The 25,171-nt window shown below is 42.5% G+C and overlaps 3 protein-coding genes across 3 annotated transcripts in view; all 3 read left to right on the forward strand.

Annotated features, from left to right (window-relative positions):
* The first annotated feature begins 16,986 nt into the window (after window positions 1-16,986).
* Window positions 16,987-20,129, forward strand: GPRASP2 (G protein-coupled receptor associated sorting protein 2). Its single transcript, XM_033201468.1, is given in 2 exon segments — window positions 16,987-19,157; window positions 19,160-20,129. Coding segments are annotated over 2 exon segments (2,514 nt in total). The 5' UTR covers window positions 16,987-17,266; the 3' UTR covers window positions 19,783-20,129.
* Window positions 20,130-24,317: 4,188 nt separating this feature from the next.
* The window catches only part of LOC117077919 (ras-related protein Rab-40A-like), a 214,764-nt gene continuing 213,910 nt past the window's right edge, over window positions 24,318-25,171 (forward strand). The window contains exon 1 of the mRNA XM_033201477.1: window positions 24,318-24,416. The gene's annotated coding sequence lies outside the window, so the exon portion shown is untranslated. The remainder of the gene's footprint in view (window positions 24,417-25,171) is intronic.
* The window catches only part of BHLHB9 (basic helix-loop-helix family member b9), a 40,374-nt gene continuing 39,552 nt past the window's right edge, over window positions 24,350-25,171 (forward strand). Inside the window, 1 exon segment of the mRNA XM_033201475.1 lies at window positions 24,350-24,416. The gene's annotated coding sequence lies outside the window, so the exon portion shown is untranslated.

Raw genomic sequence — 25,171 nt, forward strand, 5'->3', positions numbered from 1 at the left:
AATCTCAACAGTGGAATGACATTAGCAAGATGGCAGACTAGGAAGCTTCAGGCCCTCCCCCTCTCACAAACACTCCAATTTAACAGCAGTATATCAACCAGAGTACCTATGTTAAACTCGACAATTGAGAAGAGAGACCACCCAGGTCATGATTTTCCCCACCTCCTTTGCTGGAATCCTTTCTTGATTTTACATTGTCATCAGCAATGCACAAGGGTTCCAATTTCTCCACATCCTCACCAACTCCAATTGGTTCAAAGATTTAAACACAAATCTCAAAATCATAAAAGTACTAAGAGAATATATTAGAGACTTAAAAAAAATCTTATATATAAATTAATTTATATTTTACATTTTATTTTATATATTTATATAAAATAAATTTATGTATATTTTATTATATATTTTATATTTATAAATTAAATAAATTTATATTCTAGTATCCTATTAGGTGTGAAGTAGTATCTCATTGTGGTTTTTATTTATGTTTTATTAATAACTAATGCTTCTATCTAACCTATTTATATTCTAGGTTAGATAGAAATAAGCAGGACATAAAAATTGATAAAGTTAACTGATAATGTTAACATGATTCATAATATAAACATTTGCAGATGAATTAATCTTGCATATAGAAAATCCTAGGAGATCCACTAAAACCTGTTTATGAACTTCAGTAGAGTTGCATGATAAAATATCAATATGCAAAAACATATTGTATTTCTATACAGTAGTAATGATCAAAAAAATGACATTTTTATAACTGCAAGTGCATCAAAATAATTTTTAAAATAAGGAGTTTTACCAAAAAAGTGTAATATTTGTTCACTGAAAACTCTAAAAATTGTTGAAAAGAATTGAAGACCTAAATAAATGGAAGACATCCCATGTTTATGGATTGTGAGACTTAATATTATTAAAATATTGATACCAGCTAAATTGATCTATAGACTCAATGTAATCCTTACCAAATTTAGCTACCTTTTTATAGAAATTCAGAAGCTGCTCTCAAAATTTATATGCAAGTGATCCACAGTATCCAAAATAAGAAAAGAACAAAGTTGGAGGACTCACACTATTTGATTTCAATGCTTACTATGAAACTACAGTAATCCAGACTATGTGGTACTGACATAAGGGTAAACATAAATATGAATGAAAAAGTATTGAGATTCCAGAAATAAATCCTCACATGTATTGAGTTTGACAAGAGCATGAGAGCCATACAATAGGGTCAGAATTGTCTTTTCAACAAATGGTGTTGGGACAATTGGACAGGCACCTGCAAAATAATGACTTTTAATCCCTGCCTCACACCGTATATAAAAATGAACTAGAAATTGTTCAAAAACCTAAATGTAAGAGCTAAATCTATAAAACCCTTAGAAGAAAACACATGGTATAAATCTTTGTGACTATGGACCTTTGTAACATTTGGTGTCTCACATATGACACCAAAGCATGAAGAACAAAGGGAAAAATAGGCAAACTGTACATCATTGAAATTAAAAACTTTTGTGCTTCAAAGGACATAAGTGAAAACCCAACCCAGAGAATGGGAGACAATATTTCAAATCATATACTTAGCAAGGAACTTCAATCTGGAATGAATAAAAACTGTTTCAACTCAAAAATAAAAAGATAACCCAATATAAAAATGGTCAAAAGATCTGGATAAATATTTCTCCAAAGAAAATAAAAAAATTGCAAGTAAGCACATGAAACGATGCTCAACATCATGAGCTATCACTGAAATGCAAAGCAAAACCCCCAAACATTTCCATACCGATTAGGATGAAAATAATTAAAAGACAGGTAATAAAATGTGTTGGTAAGGATATGGCAATATGAGAATCCTCATACACTGCTGGTGGGAATGTAAAATTGTGCAGTTGTTTTGGAAAGCAGTCTGGCAGTTTTTCACAAAATGACCTTATATTCTAGCAGTTTCACTCCTAGACATATATCCAAGAGAAATGAAAACATATGTCCTCATAAAATATACACATATGTTCATTGCAACATTATCAATAATAGACAATACATAGCAACAACCCCAGTTTCCATCAACTGGTAAATAGATAAATAAAATGTGGTATATTCATACAATGGAATAATTTTCCACAGTAAGAAGCAATAAAGTACTAATAAATGCTACAACAGGGAAGAGCCTTATGCTAAGTGAAAGAAATCACAAAGAACCATTGTAGTCATTCCTATAATTTCATGTTGCTCCAGCATCCACCCTAGATATAGAGTTAACTTTCTAACTTTCTCATACCAGAGGCAGGGCCTAATCACCTAATTCTCCACTTCCTCACACTTTCTCAATGTGATCAATCCATATATCTGCCTTACACAACCAGATATCCACCGCCCTCTGGGACGGAGAGATATAACCTACTTAACTTGCCCCACTGACCCTCACACCCAACATGGACAATGCAAATATGCCACAGTGATCACCTCTCATCCCTGCTTGCTTCAAACTTGCCAGTTTGAACTCCTCATAGGAAACATATTTGGGTAATGCTTTTGATCACAATAAAGGCCCAGCCTACAAGTCTGTCCCACTCAACACCCACTGGTTGTGCATCCTGCTGTCTTCAGACTTCTCATCAGCCCTTGTGGGCAACCCTCTTCTCTTGTAGATCTGAGTAATAAAAATATTTTGTATTTCATATGTTTTGTTGTGCTGTCTTCTCTGTGCCTCATTTGACTTACACAACCAAACCTAACTATCCTGGTCAGGGCTCTCCTTGCAAGTGACTATCTTAGCAGGGATAAACTGGACACAGGTCAAACAAGAGCCACAAGGGTATCTGCCAGTACAAACAAGTTTTCAGTGAGAGGGACACCTGATCACAGGTTGGACACTTACGCATTAGGCTGTCTGCCAGGATGAAGTATCCCGTGAGAAGCACACTGTAAACACTGAAGACCACCTCCCTTAGAGCCCCATTCAGCACAGGGCTAGAATTTATAGCCACTCTCCAGACAGAGACCTCAAGACCAAATTAGAAAAAATAATGATAATAATACAAATAACAACTACATACTAAATGATTCCATTTATATGAAAAATCCAAAATAGATAAATTTATAGAGGCAGAAAAATGAATTGTTGCCTCTGGTTTGGGGGTTAGGGCAATGCAATCTGACAACTAAGGAACAGAGAGTATCTTTTTGGGCTTAAAAATGTTACAAAATTGTGGCCGGGCGCGGTGGCTCAAGCCTGTAATCCCAGCACTTTGGGAGGCCGAGACGGGCGGATCATGACGTCAGGAGATCGAGACCATCCTGGCTAACACGGTGAAACCCCGTCTCTACTAAAAAATACAAAAAACTAGCCAGGCAAGGTGGCAGGCGCCTGTAGTCCCAGCTACTTGGGAGGCTGAGGCAGGAGAATGGCGTAAGCCCAGGAGGCGGAGCTTGCAGTGAGCTGAGATCCGCCACTGTACTCCAGCCTGGGCAACAGAGCGAGACTCCGTCTCAAAAAAAAAAAAAAAAAGTTACAAAATTGATTTTGGTGATAAATGCACAACTCTTAAGTGTATTAAAGTCTTGAATTGTACATTTTGAATTGGTGAATTGTATATGAATTGTATTTTAATAAAGCTGTTTTAAAATATTATAAACAGGCCGGGTGCGGTGGCTCACGCTTGTAATCCCAGCACTTTGGGAGGCCGAAGCTGGCGGATCATGAGGTCAGGAGATCAACACCATCCTGGCTAACACGGTGAAACCCTGTCTCTACTAAAAATACAAAAACTTAGCTAGGTGTGGTGGCGGACGCCTGTAGTCCTAGCTACTCGGGAGGCTGAAGCAAGAGAATGACGTGAACCCAGGAGGCAGAACTTGTAGTGAGCCGAGATCGTGCCACTGCACTCCAGCCTGGGCAGCAGAGCGAGACTCCATCTCAAAAAACTAAATATATTATAATAATAATAATAATAAAATATTATAAGCAAGTCAAAAAACAGCATATACTGGAAACACTAGTTACAGCAGATATGGCAATCTACAGGCTCATTTTGTGAGTTACAAAAGCATACTATAAATCAATGGAGTGAATATCCCAATGGAAAGCTGAGTAAGTAAATAATTAGTTCACAGGAAAGAAAAAAGGTCTGTAGTACTCAGCAAATAGATTTGAGACTTTTGTTAATTATTACTGTTGCTAACCAAGATTTCCTGCAGTCCAATTTTCAGACACTTAGCCTTGCACTTCCCCACACCTTTTGAACACAACAATGGCCATGTAACTCACTTTGGTCAATGCAATATTCAAAAAGATTTTTGTCAGTTCTGGGAGGAAACTTGTAAGAGCTGCTGTGAGATTTGTCATGATCGGTCTCTTCCTATGTCATGGTAACCAGCAATGTTTCAGATCATAACTGTTCCATTTAATCCTCATGAGTAAAGCTCCCAACAGAGGTGTTAGACATGTAATATGAACAACAAATATATTTTTGTGATTTTTTTTTGAGACAGAGTCTCACTCTGTTGTCCAGTGGCACGATCTTGGCTCACTGCAACCTCTACATCCTGAGTTCAAGTGATTCTCTTGCCTCAGCCACTCGAGTAGCTGGGATTATATGTGTGTACCACCATTCCTGGCAAATTTTTGTATTTTTAGTAGAGATGGGGTTTAGCCATTTTGGCCAGGCTGGTCTCAAACTCCTGGCCTCAAGCTATTTGCCTACCTCAGCCTCCCAAAGTTCTGGGTATTTTGGTTATTTTAAGTTGCCCAGATTTGGGGGTCATCTGTTACGGCTATGTAATGTAGCACATCATTATTGATAGACTCCCTCACAATTGTAGAACACATTAAAATAATAGTATTCCATTTTTTACCTTTCATAAGAATAAAAATAAAAGTTGGATAATTCCCACTGCTGACAAGGTGTCTCTGAAACAGTTTCATTTAAAAAAAAATTCTTTTTTTCATTGAGAAATGAAAATTGTACGTATGTATGATGTCCAACATGATGTTTTGATATATAGATACATTGTGGAGTGACTAAATCAGCTAATTAACACATCTATTGCATCTCATGAGTTTGTCATAAATTAACAAATCCTCTATACTCATATATTTAGGTTATATCTATTTTTTCCTATTATAAACAATTCTGTAAGGAATGTCTCTGTGGGAAATTTCTAGTACTAAATGATACATTTCACTTGTGTATTTTTTATTTGTGTCAGCCCAGTTATAGTTCTTGCCCTGTTTCACCCGGTAAGATTACCTGGGTGAATTCTAGGATATTGAGAAAAGATATTGAAAATCTGAAGATTATATAGGCGCTTGTGTTTGCTGATGCTTGGATCAATTCTGTTTTTCTGTTTTATCTACACTTTGAGTGCACTCTCTCCAAGGTGTTTTTCTTTTCTAAAGTTAGCCCATAGATGAAGGAATAGCACAGGATTAATATTCTTGTAGCTAAATTGATTTGCACATCCTTAAGGTATTTCCTTAGGGAAAAATTCTAGAAGTAGAATTCCTGGCTCAAACAATCTCTGTTAAAGAACTCTTAGTTGTATTTAAAAAATTACAATCACCTTCTGTCACTTTCTCTGTAGTGGCACAGAAACGCTTATCCAGTGATCAATTCAAGTACCTGAACATCGAAGAGGAATACAGTTTAAATGGCCTTGAGAGACTTGTGAAAAATAGCTGTCAAGACTTCTTTAAGTAGCATAGATAAAAAGTCAAAAATTTTAGCGTCAGCTGCAATATATAAAGAGCTTAGAAGTCATCACTCCCAAATTTAAATAAGAAAAACCTGAATAAACTGAAAACAAATGGCCGTTTTTTTGTTTTTTTGTTTTTTTTGTTGTTTTGGACCTATCAGAGAACTAAGGTCATAAGCCGAACCAATACCATAAAATCTGGAGAAACAGTACATTCAGAGTCAAAGCTGAAATTGGCTTACATGGAATAGAATTTACTGGAGCCATAAACTGGTAGGGACACTTAAATGTTAAGTTGATGAACTGCTTGACACTGACTGTGGAGCAGCAGGAGAGTGAGAAATTCTGGGAGTCATAGTCTTATAGGGGGTTTTTATGGATTTAACCTTCAGGAAACTCACTCAGTTCTTATGGTGAAGAACCAAGAATTATCCCCTTGTGAATCTGGCAGAGGGAGAGGAAATACAACCATTTTTAAGTACACCCAGAGCATTCTCCATACAACTGACTACTCTTAAGAGAGACAAACTACTGGAGCCTTCTCCCACCTGGGCTCAGGCATTTCACCAATTCCAACTCCACCTAGCATTCTTGTCTCACTTTCGGAGGAAGAAAGTTAAGAAACACTTATAAGGTCACAGGCCAAAGGAAATATCAAATTCTAGCCCCTTCTACACTTCCTGTCTCACTTAAGGTTTAAAAAAAAAAAAATGAGAAGCACTTGTGAATGTCACAAAATGGGCAAAAGCTCACAAAAACACTGAAACCTAATAATAGGACCTGGAAATACTTCTCCTCCCCCCGCTGCCCACCTCAATTTCTACTACATCAGTAAGGCTACTGTATTATAGCAGGATATTAAGAGATAAGAAACTGTACTTATGAGACCGTATTTAAGAAGTCTCTAGAGAAACCCAAAGACAGCAGGGGATACTAAAGCAAGGACATCAGAAGAAAATTAAGCTATAGCAACATAAACACAGCCCAACTACTAGCCAGACTAAAGGCCTACTTACCTCATTTTCTTTTACCCAGTACATCATATTGATCTTTCAACAAGAAAATACAAGTATTAACAGAAAAATACCAAGGAATCAAGAGCTAGAGTAAGCATCAGAATTAGTTTGGGATATGGCAGAGACTTTGGAATTATCTGAGTAGGAATTTAAAACAACTATGATTAATATGCTAAGTGCCCTAATGGAAAATGCAGACAACATGCAAGAACAGATGGTTACTGTAAGCACAGAAATTGAAAGTCTAAGAAAGAAACAAAAGGAAATTGCCAGAAATAAAGAAAGAGAAATGAAGAGTGCCTTTCATGGATTCCTCAATAAACTGGACATGGCTGGGAGTAGAATCAGTGAGCTTGAAGAAATGCCAATTGAAACTTCCAAAACAGAATGCAAAGAGATAAAACAGGAGAAAGATGGAACAAGAACTGTGGGACAATTACAAAACATGTAACTTACATGTAATAGGAATAACAGAAAGAAAAGAGAGAAAGGAACAGGGATATTTGATGTCATAATGGCTAAGAATTTTTCAGAAATCAGAATATACCAATCCACAGATCTAGGAAACTCAGAGAACATGGAGCAGGATAAAAATCAGAACATCTACAGTAGTTATATTATATTCAATCTGCAGAAAATCAAAGACAACTAGAAGATATTTTAAAAGCCAGAGAAAACAATTACCTACAAAGAAGCAGGGATAAAAATTGGCATTCAGATTTTTTTCAGAAACCATAGAAGCAAGAAGAGAGTGGAGTAACACATTTAAAGTGTTGAAGGAAAAGAACAACAACACAGAATCTATGAAATTACCCTTCTCATCTAAAGAAGACATTCTGGATATTCTCAGACAAATAAAAATTGAGAAAATTTGTTCCCAATAGACCTGGCTTGTAAAGATATCAGTAGACAATCTTCAGAGAGAGGAAAATTATGCAGGTCAGAAATTCAGATTTACGTAAAGAAAGGAAGCATGTTAGACAAGGAATAAATGAGGGTAAAATAAATCTTGCATTTTTCTTATTAATTGATTTAACAGAAAACAGTTTGTCCAAAATAATCATGTTAGCAACAATGTATGTGATCATTACAACTTACAGATTAGTGTAATGAATGACAGCAATGGTATGAAGGATTGGAGGAATGAATTAGAAATACCCTGTTATAAAAGTACTTCGCTCAAGGGAAATTTTTTAATAACCTAAAAAAATTACAAAAATACAACTTATAAAAGTTGTGGGATGTAGCAACACAGTGCGTGAAAAGAAGTTTATAGCATGTAATGAATATATTAGAAAAGAAGAAAGATCTATAATCAGTAATCTAAGCTTCTATCTTAGGAAACTATACAAAGAAGAGGAAATTAAATTCAAAGTAATCAAAATAAAATATAAAATCTAGGCAGAAATCAGGGAAAATAGGAAATCAATGGAAAAACTCAATGAAAACAAAAGCTGATTCTTTGAAAAGATTAAAAACATTCACAAGTGCTCCTCCGAAAGTGAGACAAGAATGCATTTTTAAGTACACCCAGAGCATTCTCCATACAACTGACTACTCTTAAGAGAGACAAACTACTGGAGCCTTCTCCCACCTGGGCTCAGGCATTTCACCAATTCCAACTCCACAAGGCAAAAATTGTTAATATCAGAAATAAAGGAAGGCCTATCACTACTCTCCTGTTGACATTAAAAAGATAATAAAAGAATATTATGAACAACTTTATCCAAAACTTTGATAGCCTAGCTGGAATGGAACTATGCCTTGAAAAACAATCTACCAAAACAAACCCAGGGAGAAATAGATAATCTGCCTAAGCCTATAACCATTAAAGAAATGGTATCATAGCAAAGACATGGAATCAACCCAAAAACCCATCACTGATAAACTAGATAAAGAAAATGTGGTACATATACACCATGGAATACTACGCAGCCATAAAAGGAATGAGATCATGTCCTTTGCATGGACATGGATGGAGGTGGAAGCCATTATTGTCAGCAAACTACACAGGAACAGAAAACCAGACACTGCATGTTCTCACTTATAAGTGGGAGCTGAACAGTGAGAACACATCGACACAGGAAGGAGAATAACACACACTGGGCCTGTTGAAGGGGGTGGGGGGAGGGAGAGCATCAGGATAAATAGCTAATGCATGTGGGGTTTAATACGTAGGTGATGGGTTGATAGATGCGGCAAACCACCATGGCACAAGTTTACCTATGTAAAAAACCTGCACATCCTGCACATGTATCCTGGAACTTAAAATAAATTTAATTTAAAAAAAGAAACTGAATCAATGCATAATACACTTCCAAATGAGAAAGCACCAGCCCAGATGGGTTCACTGGTGAATTCTACCAAACACATAAGGAAGAAATTATAGCAATTCCATATAGTCTCTCATAGAAAATAGAACCCAAGGGAATACGTTCTTAAAAAATGCTATGAGGTCAGCATTACCTTAATACCAAGACCAGGTAAAGAAGTTACAAGAAAGTAAAACAGACCAATATCCCTTACACAGATAAATGTAAAATTCTCAACAATATTAGTCCATCAAATCCAACAATGTATAAAAAGAATTATATGCCACAACCTAGTAGAATTTATTTCCAGGTATGCAAGAATGTTTCAACATTCAAAAATCAATTAATATAATCCATTACATCAAAAGGCTAAAGAGGAAAAATGACATTATTACATCAATAGAGCAGCAAAAGTATTTGGCAAAATCTAACACCCATTAATGATTTTAAAAAGAGAAACTCTCAGAAAACTAGGGATAGCGGTGTTGTGGGCTAAATGTGTATGTCCCACACCAAATGTATATATTGAAGTTCCAACAACCAATGTGATGGCATATGGAGGTGGGACCTTTTGCAGTTAATCAGGTTTAGATTATCTGATGAAGATGGAACTCTCAAAATGGGATCAGTGCTCTTATAAAGAGACACCAGAGAGCTTGATCTCTCTCTCTCTCCCCCCTCCCCCCACCACATGCACACACTGAGGAATAACCATGTGAGAACACAATGAGAAGGTGAATGAATGAATAGGAATCAATGGAAAAACTCAATGAAAACAAAAGCTAAGGCCGGGCGCGGTGGCTCAAGCCTGTAATCCCAGCACTTTGGGAGGCCGAGACGGGCGGATCACGAGGTCAGGAGATCGAGACCATCCTGGCTAACACAGTGAAACCCCGTCTCTACTAAAAAATACAAAAAACTAGCCGGCGTGGTGGCGGGCGCCTGTAGTCCCAGCTACTCGGGAGGCTGAGGCAGGAGAATGGCGTAAACCCGGGAGGCGGAGCTTGCAGTGAGCTGAGATCCGGCCACTGCACTCCAGCCTGGGCAACACAGCGAGACTCCGTCTCAAAAATAAATAAATAAATAAATAAATAAATAAAACAAAAGCTAGGAAAACAAGCTAGGAAGTGAGACCTCACCAGCAACCAAATCTGCTGGCACCTTCATCTTAGACTTCTTAGCCTTTACGGCTGTGAGAAATGAATGTCTATTATTTAAGCCACTCAGTATATGGCATTTTGTTATAGCAACCTGAACTAAGAGAGAGAGATCTCTTTATACTTAATAAAGAACATCTACAAAAACTTTACAGCTAACATCATAAGGGTAAGAAACTAGATACTTCCCTGCAAAGATCAGGAACAAACCAAAGATGTCCCTTCTCACTAATCCTATTCAACATTGTACCGGAAGTCCTAGCTAATGCAGTAAAACAATAAACTCAAAAGGTACACAGATGTGGAACGAAGAAATAAACTTACCTTTGTTCACAAATGACATTATTATTATTATTTTGAGACAGAGTCTAGCTCTGTATTTTTAGTAGAGATGGTGTTTCACCATATTGGCCACGCTGGTCTCGAACTTCTTGGCCTCAAGTGATCCTCCCACCTCCCAAAGTGCTGGGATTACCACCGCACCCGGCCCACAAATGACATTATTGTCTACATAGAAAATCCTTCAAAATTGCCCTTATATGCTCTCAACAAACTAGTATTTCACGCATGAGAAATGAAAAAAGTGCCCCCAAAGACCATTGAACCTCTCATTGTGAAACAGAAGCTCATGAGTTTTAAATAGATAAGTCAGGAGGGGCCTCTGAACAGTTTGTTCTCCAAGCAGCCAAGCACACTTTCACTAAGGAGAACTACATTCTAGGATTTAGCATTGTTCTTAAATTACCTATCTCAGATCCAAAAGTTTAACTTGCTGAAGCTTCGATGTGTTTATGCCTAAAACTTCAATGTACTCTATATTGTCAAACTACACTCGCACAGAAAGCCTTTTGCTTAGAAAATGGTGTGTGCATTTTTTTATAACAAGACTTTGGCTAACTCCTTACCCTATTGGGGTAAGAGAGTAAGAGAAAAAAAGGACTTGATGACAACCAAAAAGGACTAGACCAAAATACTGTGTGTACAATAAAAGTGAGAAGTGTTACAGCATTCCAGAGAGGATTGACATGAAAGCTAGCACAATGAAACATTCTGCAACTAAATTGACAATAGAAGAAAGAAAGTGTGGGAACATAATAAGAAAATGAGATCAAGAGGTATACTGAGGCTGGACAAAAACGCATATATCCTATAGATATTGATGACTCATTAAGGATTTTACATGTGAAGGAATAATATGAATTATTTAGAAATGATCACTGTAGAGATTCCAATAGAACTTTCTATGATGATGAAAATATTCTATATTTGTGGTGTCCAGAATTGCCCACTACCCACAATAGTCATCAAGTGACTATCAATACTTGAATCCAAAATATATAAAATATAAAATATAGATTATGAACAATGGGATTTGTTGCACAATTATGTTGGCTTAACATTTGAAAATCAAGGTAATTACCAGAATGAAGAAGAAAACTGATATGATCATTTCCATAGATGCAAAAATTTTGACAAATTTCAGCACCTATCCTTATGGAAAAAAAAAGTCAGAAAACTAAGGAGGAAGAAAAATAAAACAAGGGAACTTCCTCAATAAATATTGAAAAGGAAGAACACTGTTGGAGGATGTATTTACCTGACTCCAATACTTGCCAAGAAGCTACAAAAATTAAGAATGTTTGGCACTGGCATAAGGGTCAATAAATAGATCAATGGAATAGCCTAGGAATTGGCCAACACTTATAAAATTTTTAGATTTTTCTACAAAGGAACCAAGCAGTCCAAATGGGGAAAGTCTTTTTAACAAATGATGCTTGGACTACTGGATATGTATATGGAAGAAAGTGAACCTTGACTCCTGCCTCACACAACACACAAAAAATAAATTTGAGACAGATCATAGATTTAACTATAGGCCGGGCGCGTGGCTCAAGCCTGTAATCCCAGCACTTTGGGAGGCCGAGCGGGTGGATCACGAGGTCAGGAGAATCGAGACCATCCTGGCTAACATGGTGAAACCCCGTCTCTACTAAAAAAATACAAAAAATTACCGGGCGATGTGGCGGGCGCCTGTAGTCCCAGCTACTCGGAGGCTGAGGCGAGAGAATGGCATAAACCCGGAGGCGGAGCTTGCAGTGAGCTGAGATCCGGCCACTGCACTCCAGCCTGGGCGACAGAGCGAGACTCCGTCTCAAAAAAAAAAAAAAAAAAAAAAAATAACTATAGAAGTTAAGCCACAAAGCTTATAGAGAAAAAAAACAAAAAAAACAAAGAATTTCTTCTTGTCTGGGACTGTAGGTAAAGTTTCTAAGAGAGTGTACATAAAATAACTAGAACTCGGCTGAAATCAGCAAAGAAAGGCTGAAAAACTATTTCAATTAAAAGTTAAACCAAAAGAGACACACCACATTCAGTGTGTACACACATATTTGATTCTGGGCCAGGAAAGAAAATGACTATGAAGGAACTTTTGGAACCAACTGGCAGAGTGGAAGAGTTTATAATTTAGATAATAGTGTAGTAATAAGTTGTATCAGGCCAGGCACAGTGGCTCACACCTGTAATCCCAGAACCTGGGCAACAAGAGTGATACTCCCTCTCAAAAACAACCCAAAGGAAGAAAAAAGAAAAGGAAAGAAAGAAGGAGAAGACGGAGAAGAAGGGAAATGGGGAAGAAGAAGAAGAAGAAGAAGAAGGAGAAGGGGGGGGAGGGGGAGGGGAGGGGGAGGGGGAGGAGGAGAGGAAGGAAGAAGAGGATGAGGAGGAGAGAATAAATAGGGTCCCTTTCTATTCCTGGGAAGTATCAGTGGTTTCAGCAAAACGGCACTTTCGGCACATTTCTATAGATTACCTATAAAAAAAAGCATTCTCCCTTTAGGAAGCAAAGACGAGGAATTGATGTGTTGTAGTGGTGAGGCATGAGCTCCAAAGTAGATCTTCCCAGAGACTGATCCACAGGTAAAGAAGTCAAGGGGAATAGACTTCGTCAGGATGGTAAGTGTATTAGGTTCATACTGCTGCTTTAACCAATTACCACACACAGAAAGGCTTAAAATAATACAAATTTATTATTATCTTACAGTCCTGGAGGCTGGAAATCTGCAAAGAGTTTCATTACACTAAAATCAAGATGTTGCCAGAGCAGCTATCCCTCTGGGATTTCTAGGGAAGAATCTGTTTGTCTTTTCCAGGTTCTGGAGACAGCCTGTATTTCTTGGATCTTGGCTTCCTTCCATCTTCAAAGCCAACAATGGCCAGTGTAGACTTTCTCATGGTGCTTCAATCTGATATTGAGTCCCTGCCTCCCTCTTCCACATCTAAAGTACCCTTGCAATTACATTGGCCAAGATAATCCAGCATAATCTTAAATTAAATTCAGCTGATTAGCAATCTTAATGATCCTTTGCCAGGTAATATAAAATAGTACATGTTCTGGAGAACAGGACATGGACATCTTTAGGCGACCATTACCTGTCAAACACAATGAGGGTAGCATCTAAATGAGTTTTCAAATGGACAGCAGTAACGACATCAACTTCGTATTTAACCACATTGTCTGTCCCATGCAGGAAGCAGGGAAAGGAGGGGCTCAAGATTAAAGGACGGATGTGGGGGCGATTCAAAAGGAGCCAGGTTGCTTTGTCTCGGTGAGGGGGTTGCATGGTGGGATCCTCTCCTGAGAATGACTGCTGAAACAGCAGGTAGTTGTGGCAGGTGGCTGAGATCCAAGCTGGTGCGAATACCAGCCACATTTCCACACTGCCAAATGTCATGGCAAGAGAAGACTTGACAGGGAACTGAAGAGGAGCTAGGACCATCCCTACCTGGTGCCATCAAAGAGAGAGGACTGTTATGACCTCCTGCGGGTCCTGACAGGGAGAGGTCCTCTTTTGGGGGCAACTGTGGGGACTGTGCAATGCCAACGTGAGCCACCATTTGAAATGAGAAAGAGCGGTGTGGCAGAAAGAAATGAGTCTGGTTCAGACCAGTGGTTGGTTTCCTAGGGTTAGAGGTCTAGGTCTACCTTCTTTTAGAAGAGGGGCAGTGTTGAGACCTTGATGGGAGCCCCCTGCCCCAGAGTTCACTTAAGAGCAGGTGTACCTTCCTCCCCTGCGTGGCTCCACGAAGCTGGGAAAGAAACGCACAGGAAGACCACCCTAGAGCCCCAGGCCTGTATTGCCTGAAATCGCCTCTCCCCTCCCACACTGCAGTGCTGACACCCCCTTTCCCATTAGCGTCCAGGAAGGAGGGTGACGGGACTGGGGAGAGACAGAGGGCACACACCCAGCAGTCCTTGTGAAGGGGGTTCTTGGGGGGGGGTGCAGACATATCACTGGGCGGTTTGGTATCCATCCGCTGTTCGCTCCAGCGCGGCTCTTCCAGACCTCGCGATCCTGTCCTCTGCCCGGGCTCCCAGCCGCCCGCCGGTCCCATATATTATAGCAGCGCCAGAAATATGGTAGTGGTCGCCACATTAGGGTCCGCGGGGGCCTCCTGAGGCACCCTGGTGCCAATCCGCACACCCAGGCTGGGGCTCATCCTGGCCCCGCCCACCTCGGGGTCGGAACTACGGTGGGCCTGGGAGGGGGCGTCGAGCACTTTCGCGCCGTATCCCTCCGCCCCCCTTCCCGACACCCTCGCGGCGAGCGGTTCTTGCCGCATCCTGCGCAGCCCCTGCCTACTTTGGTGCAGAGGCGTGGGGGGCGGGACGCGTCTTTGCCATTTGGATCGCGGGGAAAGCGGTGGCTCCAAGTGAGGAGCCGCCAGAGGAGAGCTGAGGAGAGGAGGGGGAGGCCGACGACCTGGGCCCTGGGCCTCTGAAGGCAAGTGCGCGTGCTTGAGGTGGGGGTCCGGGTTGCGGGGGTGGTCCGGCAGGGTGGAACAGCAGGCAGCCTGCCCCGCGGACCCTGACAGCTTGGCAACGAGGAGACGATCCGGTGGGAGCCAGGCGCTTGAGAGAGGTGCGCAGTGCGCGAGACCCCTGGCGATGGGGAGGCGGTGACCAGAGCGGGCCGGGCCGGGCCAAGGGCTGAGGGGCTGGCTTTAGAGGCACTGTCAGATCCTTTGGAGGAGAACCGCGCTGACCGCTTCCCAGCCAGCCTTGCAGGCGCCCGCGCCCCGCCCTCGACCGTGTCTGTGCCCGGAGAGGGCTGTGGGGGAGGCTCCTGCGGGAGAAATGGCGGAGCAGGAGCCGTTGTGGGGGGCGCCCGGGGAAGCCGGCGGGGGTCGGCGTCCGGGCTCTGTACCCAGTCCGCGGGAGGTGGGCCGCGTTTGCTACTCCGCGCCCCGATTCCCAAAAGGGGCTTGTGAGGCTCCATGTCCTGGGTGCCTTCCCTTCCCACAGGCTCCAGGTTGATGTCAAAGTCTTCTGTCTGCGCGGTAGGTCTGGCGTATTCTGACAGGACACAGTGAGCATCTGTAGAGGAGAGGCTTGAGATAAAGGAAGAGCACGAATATTGCCTGGATTTCTGGAGGTGTGTGGGGATAGGGGTTGGGCGCTAAACACTGACTGGGGACCCAAATCGGGGTAGGGGACTGTGACCAGAGCAAGTCCGGCATCCAGGAGCACCTCATAATCTTCCCCTCTCTAATGGCGCTTCCCCCATCTTCCATCCCCACCCAGCTCCCCCACTGTCCTAAACTGGGGGCATGAAAGGGTGGGCTTTGGAGGTAGGGATGATGAGGGAGACATACTGACAAGTACCAATTCACAACCTGTTTTCTAGAATATGCGGCGCCCTTCCCCCGTTTTATGCTGCGCAGAGCAAGGAGATGTGGCGCACCTAGTGGTGAATCCTCAGAATTGGAGAAGGAAGTAATGAGAAGAGTATGACGTCAGGAGAAGGAGTTGTTATCTCTAGAACCTTGAAGTAGGGCCTAAACAAAACGAGAATATTCCACCTGCAAAACCCCGAATGTTGAAAGACAGATATCAATAATACGGGGATTCTTATCCTTGGCGTTGGTCTGTCTACCAAGTGCTCTTCTGCCACCCCTCATATCCTGACTGTCTTAATTTTTCATGTGTTTGTCCATAGGCCTACTTTAAGGCTAGCCAGTTCTGCAAGAAAGGCAAGGAGGAGGAGACTGGCTCACAACCCTGGAGGTTGGTGAGAAGGGTGAGGAGTCAGTTCAGGGGACAGTTGGAGAAAGAGAGCATGGCAGGTGGCAGATCCACTTCCACCTGTAGTAGAAGTGGCAGACCCACTTCTACTCTGCTGGGTTTGCACAGTGTCAGCATCCTTTTTGTTTCTTGCAGGAGACACGAGATAGGTGTAGGTTGGGTTGTGACTCAGAAAAGACCTGAGAGCAGGGACCAGGACTCAGGAAACGATAGATACATTAAACCCTTGAATGGGAAGAGAGATATTTGTCACAGGGGCCAGAGTGCCTGCCTATCTACCATTCTCCATTCTCTCCTGTATGTTTACTTGTCTGTAGGACCCCCTTCTGTCAGCTGTGGGGCTTGACACCACTTGAACAAGAAAAGGAGGGGGAAACTGCACCACATCAGTGAAGGTTGGTATGAGAGCGGGTATACTTTTGGGTGGGGTGGTGGAGACCAGCATGGGTCCAGGAGTGATTAGGGTCCAATCTGGGGGCTTCTCGGCCCCTCCCATTGCCAACACACTTTCCCACTGTTGTTGGACCTGTTTTGTAGCAGGCAGCTGGTCCAGAGAGACTTTCTCAAAGCCCACCTGTCCCACCTAGCATTCAACATCAGTCGCACTGCATATGTCTCATACAATTGGAAGAGACTCAAAGCCTCATTTCATTCTCTCTCCCTAGATCTACCTCCAGTGGCTGCTCTGCTGGTGGTGGAGTTGCTGCTGACAACCACCCTCAACAGGTCTGCACCCATCCAGGAAATACCTGTCTTCCTTTAGCTTGATTGTGCCTGTTCTACACTCAATCTGTATTATTGAATTATTGACTGAGACTGTGTTTGGGAAGGAGGCTGAGTGACTACTGGATTGGATATTGACTGTAACTCTTGTTTCCAAGCTTATATCCTCAATCACCTAAAGATCAGAGTGTGAAGAAACAAACCTGTGACAGATCTGTGGTTGAAGTTTAGACTGGGGGAGGAGTATATTACTGGACTTCCTTTGTAACTTGTACCATGACTGGGGCAGAGATTGAGCCTAGTGTCCAGGCCAAGCCTGAAAAGAAGGCTGGGGAAGAGGTTATCGCTGGGGCTGAGAGAGAGAATGATGTCCCTTTGGTGGTCAGACCCAAGGTGAGGACCCAGGCAACTACTGGGGCAAGGCCCAAAACTGAGACCAAGTCTGTGCCTGGGGCAAGGCCCAAAACTGATGTCCAAGCAATGTCTGGGGCAAGGCCCAAAACTGAGGCCCAAGTAATGGGTGGTGCAAGACCCAAAACGGAGGCTCAAGGAATGGCAGGAGCTAGACCCAAAACTGATGCCAGGGCAGTAGGTGGTGCTCGTCCTAAAACTGATGCCAAGGCAATCCCTGGAACAAGGCCCAAGGATGAAGCTCAGGCATGGTCCCAGAGTGAATTTGGGACTGAAGCAGTGTCACAGGCAGAAGGGGTGTCCCAGACTAATGCCGTTGCCTGGCCACTGGCCACTGCTGAGTCTGGATCAGTTAATAAATCTAAGGGCCTGTCTATGGATAGAGAACTAGTCGATGTGGATGCTGAAACCTTTCCTGGCACCCAGGGTCAGAAAGGAATCCAGCCCTGGTTTAGACCAGGGGAGGAGACTAATATGGGGTCTTGGTGCTATTCCAGGCCCAGGGCCAGAGAGGAGGCCTCTAATGAGTCTGGGTTCTGGTCAGCAGATGAGACCTCTACAGTGTCTTCTTTCTGGGCTGGAGAAGAGACAAGTATCAGATCATGGCCCAGAGAAGAGTCCAATACCAGGTCCAGGCACAGGGCTAAACATCAGACTAATCCCAGGTCCAGGCCCAGATCCAAGCAAGAAGCCTATGTTGATTCCTGGTCTGGATCTGAGGATGAGGCCGGCAACCTATTCTCCTTCTGGGCTGGAGAAAATACCAGTAACTTGTTCAGGCCCAGAGTCAGGGAGGAGGCAAATACCAGGTCCAAGCTCAGGACAAATAGAGAAGATTGTTTTGAATCTGAGTCTGAAGATGAGTTCTATAAGCAGTCCTGGGTGTTGCCTGGAGAAGAGGCCAATAGTAGATTCAGGTGCAGAGACAAAGAAGATCCTAATACCGCCTTGAAACCCAGGGCCCAGAAAGATGTTGACGGTGATAGGGTCAAACAAGAACCCAGGTTTGAGGAGGAAGTCATTGTTGGGTCCTGGTTCTGGGCAGAAAAAGAGGCCAGTTTGGAGAGTGGAGCTTCAGCAATCTGTGAATCTGAGCCAGGAACTGAGGAGGGGGCCATTGGCGGATCCACGTATTGGGCTGAGGAAAAGTCCGGTTTGGGGGCTGTGGCCAGAGAAGAGGCCAAGCCAGAGTCTGAAGAAGAGGCCATATTTGGGTCCTGGTTCTGGGACAGAGATGAGGCCTGCTTTGACCTAAATCCCTGTCCTGTGTACAAGGTCAGTGATAGGTTCAGAGATGCAGCTGAGGAACTTAATGCATCCTCCAGGCCCCAAACCTGGGAAGAGGTCACTGTTGAATTCAAACCTGGTCTTTTTCATAGGGTTGGCTTCCGATCCACAAGCCCCTTTAGAATTCCTGAAGAGGCTTCTGAAATGCTTGAGGCAAAGCCCAAGAACATGGAACTTAGCCCAGAAGGGGAAGAGCAGGAATCTTTGCTTCAGCCTAATCAGCCTAGTCCTGAGTTCACATTTCAGTATGATCCTTCCTACCGGTCAGTCCGGGAAATTCGAGAGCATCTTAGGGCCAGGGAGAGTGCAGAGTCTGAGGGTTGGTCCTGCAGCTGCATACAATGTGAGCTGAAAATTGGTTCTGAAGAGTTTGAAGAACTCCTTTTATTAATGGACAAAATTCGGGATCCTTTTATTCATGAAATATCTAAAATTGCAATGGGTATGAGAAGTGCTTCTCAGTTTACCCGAGATTCATTCGAGATTCAGGTGTTGTCTCACTTATTGAAACCTTACTTAATTACCCATCCTCTAGAGTTAGGACAAGTTTTTTGGAAAATATGATTCACATGGCTCCACCTTATCCAAATCTAAACATGATTGAGACATTCATATGTCAAGTGTGTGAGGAAACCCTTGCACATAGTGTGGATTCCCTTGAGCAGCTAACTGGAATAAGGATGCTTAGACACCTCACTATGACTATTGACTATCACACACTGATTGCCAACTATATGTCCGGGTTTCTCTCCTTATTAACCACAGCCAATGCGAGAACAAAGTTTCACGTTCTGAAAATGCTATTGAATTTGTCTGAAAATCCTGCTGTGGCAAAAAAACTATTCAGTGCCAAAGCTCTTTCAATATTTGTGGGTCTCTTTAACATAGAAGAGACAGATGATAATATTCAAATTGTTATTAAAATGTTTCAGAATATCAGTAACATTATAAAAAGTGGAAAGATGTCCTTAATTGACGATGATTTCAGTCTTGAGCCGCTTATTTCTGCATTTCGTGAATTTGAGGAGTTAGCTAAGCAACTACAAGCCCAAATAGACAATCAAAATGATCCTGAGGTGGGACAACAAAGTTAATATGATTAACCACCTGCCGTTGATCAGCCTTATGTTCCCAAAGAGCCCTGAGTAGTGCTTTGGTGTTCACAGTCTGTTTTTTTGTTGTAACTTATATTTTTTAATGCTTATGTTAACTTTGTCAAACTCTTGTTTTGAGCTAGATCATTTTGTGGATGCCAAATGAATATCAAAACTGAAAACACATTTGTTGATATTTGTCTTGCTGTCCAGATTGCGATATTTTTCAGTATTAAGCTTTCAGTGAACTGTGTCACCTAAGTAAGCTACCCTGCTATTTGTTGTTTAAATATATGGTTCTCTATTTGAGTCTGTGTTTTCAATAAAGTTCTATGTTTAAATTGGCATAAGTGACCCTTCTTTAGTTTAAGAACCATGTATAGATACATCATGTGCACTTACAAACATAGGTAATTATTAGTATGAGAAACGTGCTCATTAGAAAATTCTGTTCTTGAGCTAAGAAGGGAGCGATTATTGTGGGCTCTGATACTTGAGGAATGCTTCCGAGAAGAGAGACCCATTGAAATTGGTCGGGATAGAACAAATTTGTCAGGATAGGAGAGCAAGACAAGTTGCCCACCTGCTTGCCCAATTATGAGCCTACCCAACAAGCAACCTAAAATTAATACTTCTTATAGGACCCATTTAAATTACCATCTTAGCCCTGGGACTTGCCTAAGGGTAAGAAAACACAAATCATTAGATTGCTCTTGGAAGTGGGCAGTGGTGGTTTGAAGAAAAGTGTGTAATTGAATAATCTGTTTCGGTAGCATGGATGAACCCAGTCTGCCTGAAACAAGTAAAAGGAGTTTGATGAGAAATGCAGTTAGAAAGTTGAGAAGAGGCCAGTTTGGGGAACAGAATAAGCCAAATCTGCATATTTAACAATTCAAAGTAAGGTGTTACCTCAATGCCACCTAAACGCTGAAAGAGTAGGATAGCACAATTAAATGGAATGGGGAATATGATTTCCTTATATGCCTAGACAAAGGAAAGTGTTAAGGAAATACCATACAGCCGTTGAAATGATTATGTATGGATAGGTTTTTTTTTTTTTTTTTTTTTTTTTTTTTTTTTTTTGAGACGGAGTCTTGCTCTGTCGCCGGGGCTGGAGTGCAGTGGCCGGATCTCAGCTCACTGCAAGCTCCGCCTCCGGGTTCACGCCATTCTCCTGCCTCAGCCTCCCGAGTAGCTGGGACTACAGACGCCCGCCACCTCGCCCGGCTAGTTTTTTGTATTTTTTAGTAGAGACGGGGTTTCACAGTGTTCGCCAGGATGGTCTCGATCTCCTGACCTCGTGATCCGCCCGCCTCGGCCTCCCAAAGTGCTGGGATTACAGGCGGATAGGTTTATTGACACAAAAGGACATTATTTTATATTTGCTGAAACAGAGAATGTGACATGTATGGAAAATTAGATTCCATTTTTAAAACATCTGTAAATGTACACAATTCCTATACAATTTCAATATGAATTTCTAAACATTTCACAGTCTGGAATAAAATATATACCATGTTAAAAAATGCTTAGAGACAGGCGTTGGGGAGATACAAACATTAATAAGACAAATTAAAATATTAATATGCTTACATTTTGTATCTTGAGTTATAGATGAGCATGCTGGAAAGGACACAATTATATAAATGAATAAACTATAAGTGTTAAAATACGGTTAGAGATAATATCATTTAGCAAAGTTGTAAATGAATGAGCTATCAGAAAGACTAGCTTTTTATAAAATGTTTTAAAGACAAAAATTAAAATTGGCCGGGCACAGTGGCTCACACCTGTAATCCCAGCCCTTTGGGAGGCCGAAACGGGAGGACTGCTTGAGCTCAGGAGTCCAAGGCCAGCCTGGGCAACATATTGACGCCTTGTCTCTACTAAAAATACAAAAAGTTAGCCCAGCATGGTGGCACGTGCTTGTAGTCCTAGCTACTCAGGAGGCTGAGGTGGGAGAATCACTTGAGCCTAAGAAGTTGAGGCTGCAGGCCGGGCGCGGTGGCTCAAGCCTGTAATCCCAGCACTTTGGGAGGCCGAGACGGGCGGATCACTAGGTCAGGAGATTGAGACCATCCTGGCTAACATGGTGAAACCCCGTCTCTACTAACAACTACAAAAAAAACTAGCCGGGCGACGTGGCGGCGCCTGTAGTCTCAGCTACTCGGGAGGCTGAGGCAGGAGAATGGCGTGAACCCGGGAGGCGGAGCTTGCAGTGAGCTGAGATCCGGCCACAGCACTCCAGCCTGGTGACAGAGCGAGACTCCGTCTCAAAAAAAAAAAAAAAAAAAAAAAAAGTTGAGGCTGCAGTGAGTCATGATCACACCACTGCACTTCAGCATGGGTGATGTGAGTGAGACCTTGTCTCAAAAAAAAAATAGGCCGGGCGCGGTGGCTCAAGCCTGTAATCCCAGCACTTTGGGAGGCCGAGACGGGCGGATCACGAGGTCAGGAGATCGAGACCATCCTGGCTAACATGGTGAAACCCCGTCTCTACTAAAAATACAAAAAACTAGCCGGGCGAGGTGGCGGGCGCCTGTAGTCCAGCTACTCGGGAGGCTGAGGCAGGAGAATGGCGTGAACCCGGGAGGCGGAGCTTGCAGTGAGCCGAGGTTGCGCCACTGCACTCCAGTCTGGGCGACAGAGCGAGACTCCGCCTCAAAAAAAAAAAAAAAAAAAAAAAAAATAAAGTAAAATTACCAGGGTGGGCCAGGCACGGTGGCTCATGCCTGTAATCCTAGCACTTTGGGAGGCTGAGGTGGGCAGATCACTTGAGGTCAGGAGTTCGAGACCAGCCTGGCCAACATAGTGAAATGCTGTCTCTACTAAAAATACAAAAACTTAGCTGGCCATGGTGGTGTGCACCTGTAATCCCAGCTACTAGGGAGGCTGAGGCAGGAGAGTCGCTTGAGCCTGGGGGGCAGAGGTTGCAGTGAGCTGAGGTTGCACCACTGCACTCTAGCCTGGGTGAGAGAGCAGAACTCCGTCTCAAAAAAAAAAAATTACCAAGGGTGTTAAGTTTAATATTAGTCTGTTCATGGTACAAAAATGGCACCTTTTTCACATAATTATTACCGTAAAAAACATAACATTTCCTTTTGAGGTGACAACAGAGTTCTGGAGCTAGACAGTGGTGATGGTTGTACAACATTGATAATGTACTGGGTTGTATACTTTAAAATGCTTAAAATGGCAAATCTTATGTTATGTGTATTTTGCCACGATAATTTAAAATATGACAACACCATACCTTCAGTCAGGAGAATTGGAAAAGACAGGGATATATGTTGGTTTGGAGAGGAAATTCAGACTTAGGAGAAATATCAAATGTTTTATTTTTAGACATGACAAAATATTTTTTTTGGTCTCAGAATGCTCTAAATTTTCAAAGGTAAAATTATAACTCATGTAAATGTAAAAAGAATATGTGAAAGATTTTTCAACACAATTAATGAACAACTGCTAGGATTAAGAAAACAGTTGAAGGGTATATGTGTATATACAATATACACAACATGAAGATATAAACAAAACATTGAATTTTATAAACACATAGGAAATTAAATGTTAGAATAACACTGCCAGGTTAAATACAAAACTAGTTAATATCTTACAGGGCAATAAATTGTAATATTTAAGGTTATCTATTGTACTGGACATAAATCATTTACATATCTATTGAATAAAATATCTACATGTTAACCTCAGTGTCTACAGAGTTGAAAAATAGGTAAGTCAATAGACATCCCAGCACTGCCCTGAAATGACATCCAGTAACTAATGGTGGCTTTACCTAAGTTTTGTAGAATTTTTCTGACAGTGCAACATGCTTTTTTTCCCCACCTGATCCTAGTTTGGTAAGGTACATGGAAGTGACAGTTTTGCCTCCCTTTGCAAACCGTAAGTTTTAACAGGGATCATCCTAGTGGTGCAAATTGGAGTTTGAATTTTGTTTTGCTTACCACCATGTTTCAAGACAGATCCTGTGTGTGTTTTAGTATGTCGCTTGAGTCGTATACAAAATATTAAAAATCACTTCATTTCCCAAATCCTCATCGAATGTTCCTCGCCAGCCAAGTGGTCCTCCCGAGCAAAGCCCAGCCTTCCTTCCAGCTGTCTGGCCAAGGAGCTTCAGTGTCTTCTAGCAAGCACCCCAGAGGCAGAAGACTGTCATCCGTGGTACGGGACTGCGGCGAACAAGCTGACTGCGCAGTCACGTGGGGCTGACGGTGGGTCATGTGACCAGGCTCCGGCTTTGGCTTGCCGAGAGGAGTGTTTTCTTACACCCAGAAAGGACCTGAAAGGCGGAAGACACCTGTGCTCCGCAGAGCAGAACGTGGGAGGAAGGGCGGCATATTAAGGTAGGTAGGTGACTTTCCATGCTGCATCAGCCTGAAAACTAATTTCTCGGGCGACCGGAACTACAGCATTTGTTGGTAAAGGAAACAATCCCTCAGCCAACCGCGAGCGTCTTAGCTGGTCTGTCTTTTGTTCAGGAGCTCAGGAAGCAGAGAGTCTACCTGCCTGACGCATTCGTGGAAAGGAGCAGCGGTTGCTATTGGAGGAAGTGGGTGCAAGGACGGCAGATGCCATCCCTAGGAGGTGGTGACTGAGACTAGATGCGGGTGCAGGTAATGCCTCGGATCCGCCTGCTCCCTCCTGCCTTTTGAACACCCTTGTCCCCTAATCCCAAGGCTCCCAGCCTAGTGAGTGCCCTGTGTTTGTATGTGTGGGTGGGGGAGGTGGGCATATGGATGGAGTTGGCTTCGGGGAAGCCCAGAGCGGGGAAATGGTGAAGTGACAATTCGTGAACACCTGTGGTGCTGGATCAGGAAAGGCAGGAGTGGGGATGGGAACCATGGGCTATGCATCCGCACTCATTCTACTTTCTGTCTTCTTACTGGCAGTATTCAGAAAGTGGGGATGGCTGATACCAGCTCAAAACTGGCAGAGGGTGGAGGAGGGCAGGAGAAGGGAACACATACATCTGCCTTTTCCTCCAAGGCTCCAGCTGACTGGGGATGCAAGAGAGGAATGAACCTCAATCCTGGCAGTTCTAGGAAAAGGAGGAGAAGACATAGACTCGAGGAGAGGAAACCTAGATGCTGTGGGTCTTTCACCTAGGATTTCTCATTAGGATACTCCAAGCTTCTCGACCCCCAACGGGATTCCTGGATCTCAGCCCCATGCAGCAGAATCTCATTCCCATTGAGGGACACAAAGTGGGTTGCTGCTCCATGTGACACTCTCCCTGCTCTCTTGGGCCTCAGAGGAGGGTCTTTCTGGGGAGCACCTACAGAAACTGCTTCATGGATAGTTTCCTAAGTTCCCCTCTGCATACCCTTTGCCCTCTTGTGTTGTGATCTCTGCTTATTCCTTGGGATGT

Source organism: Trachypithecus francoisi, unplaced genomic scaffold (genome assembly GCF_009764315.1).
Source record: "Trachypithecus francoisi isolate TF-2019V2 unplaced genomic scaffold, Tfra_2.0 Lachesis_group6, whole genome shotgun sequence".
Taxonomy (NCBI): domain Eukaryota; kingdom Metazoa; phylum Chordata; class Mammalia; order Primates; family Cercopithecidae; genus Trachypithecus; species Trachypithecus francoisi.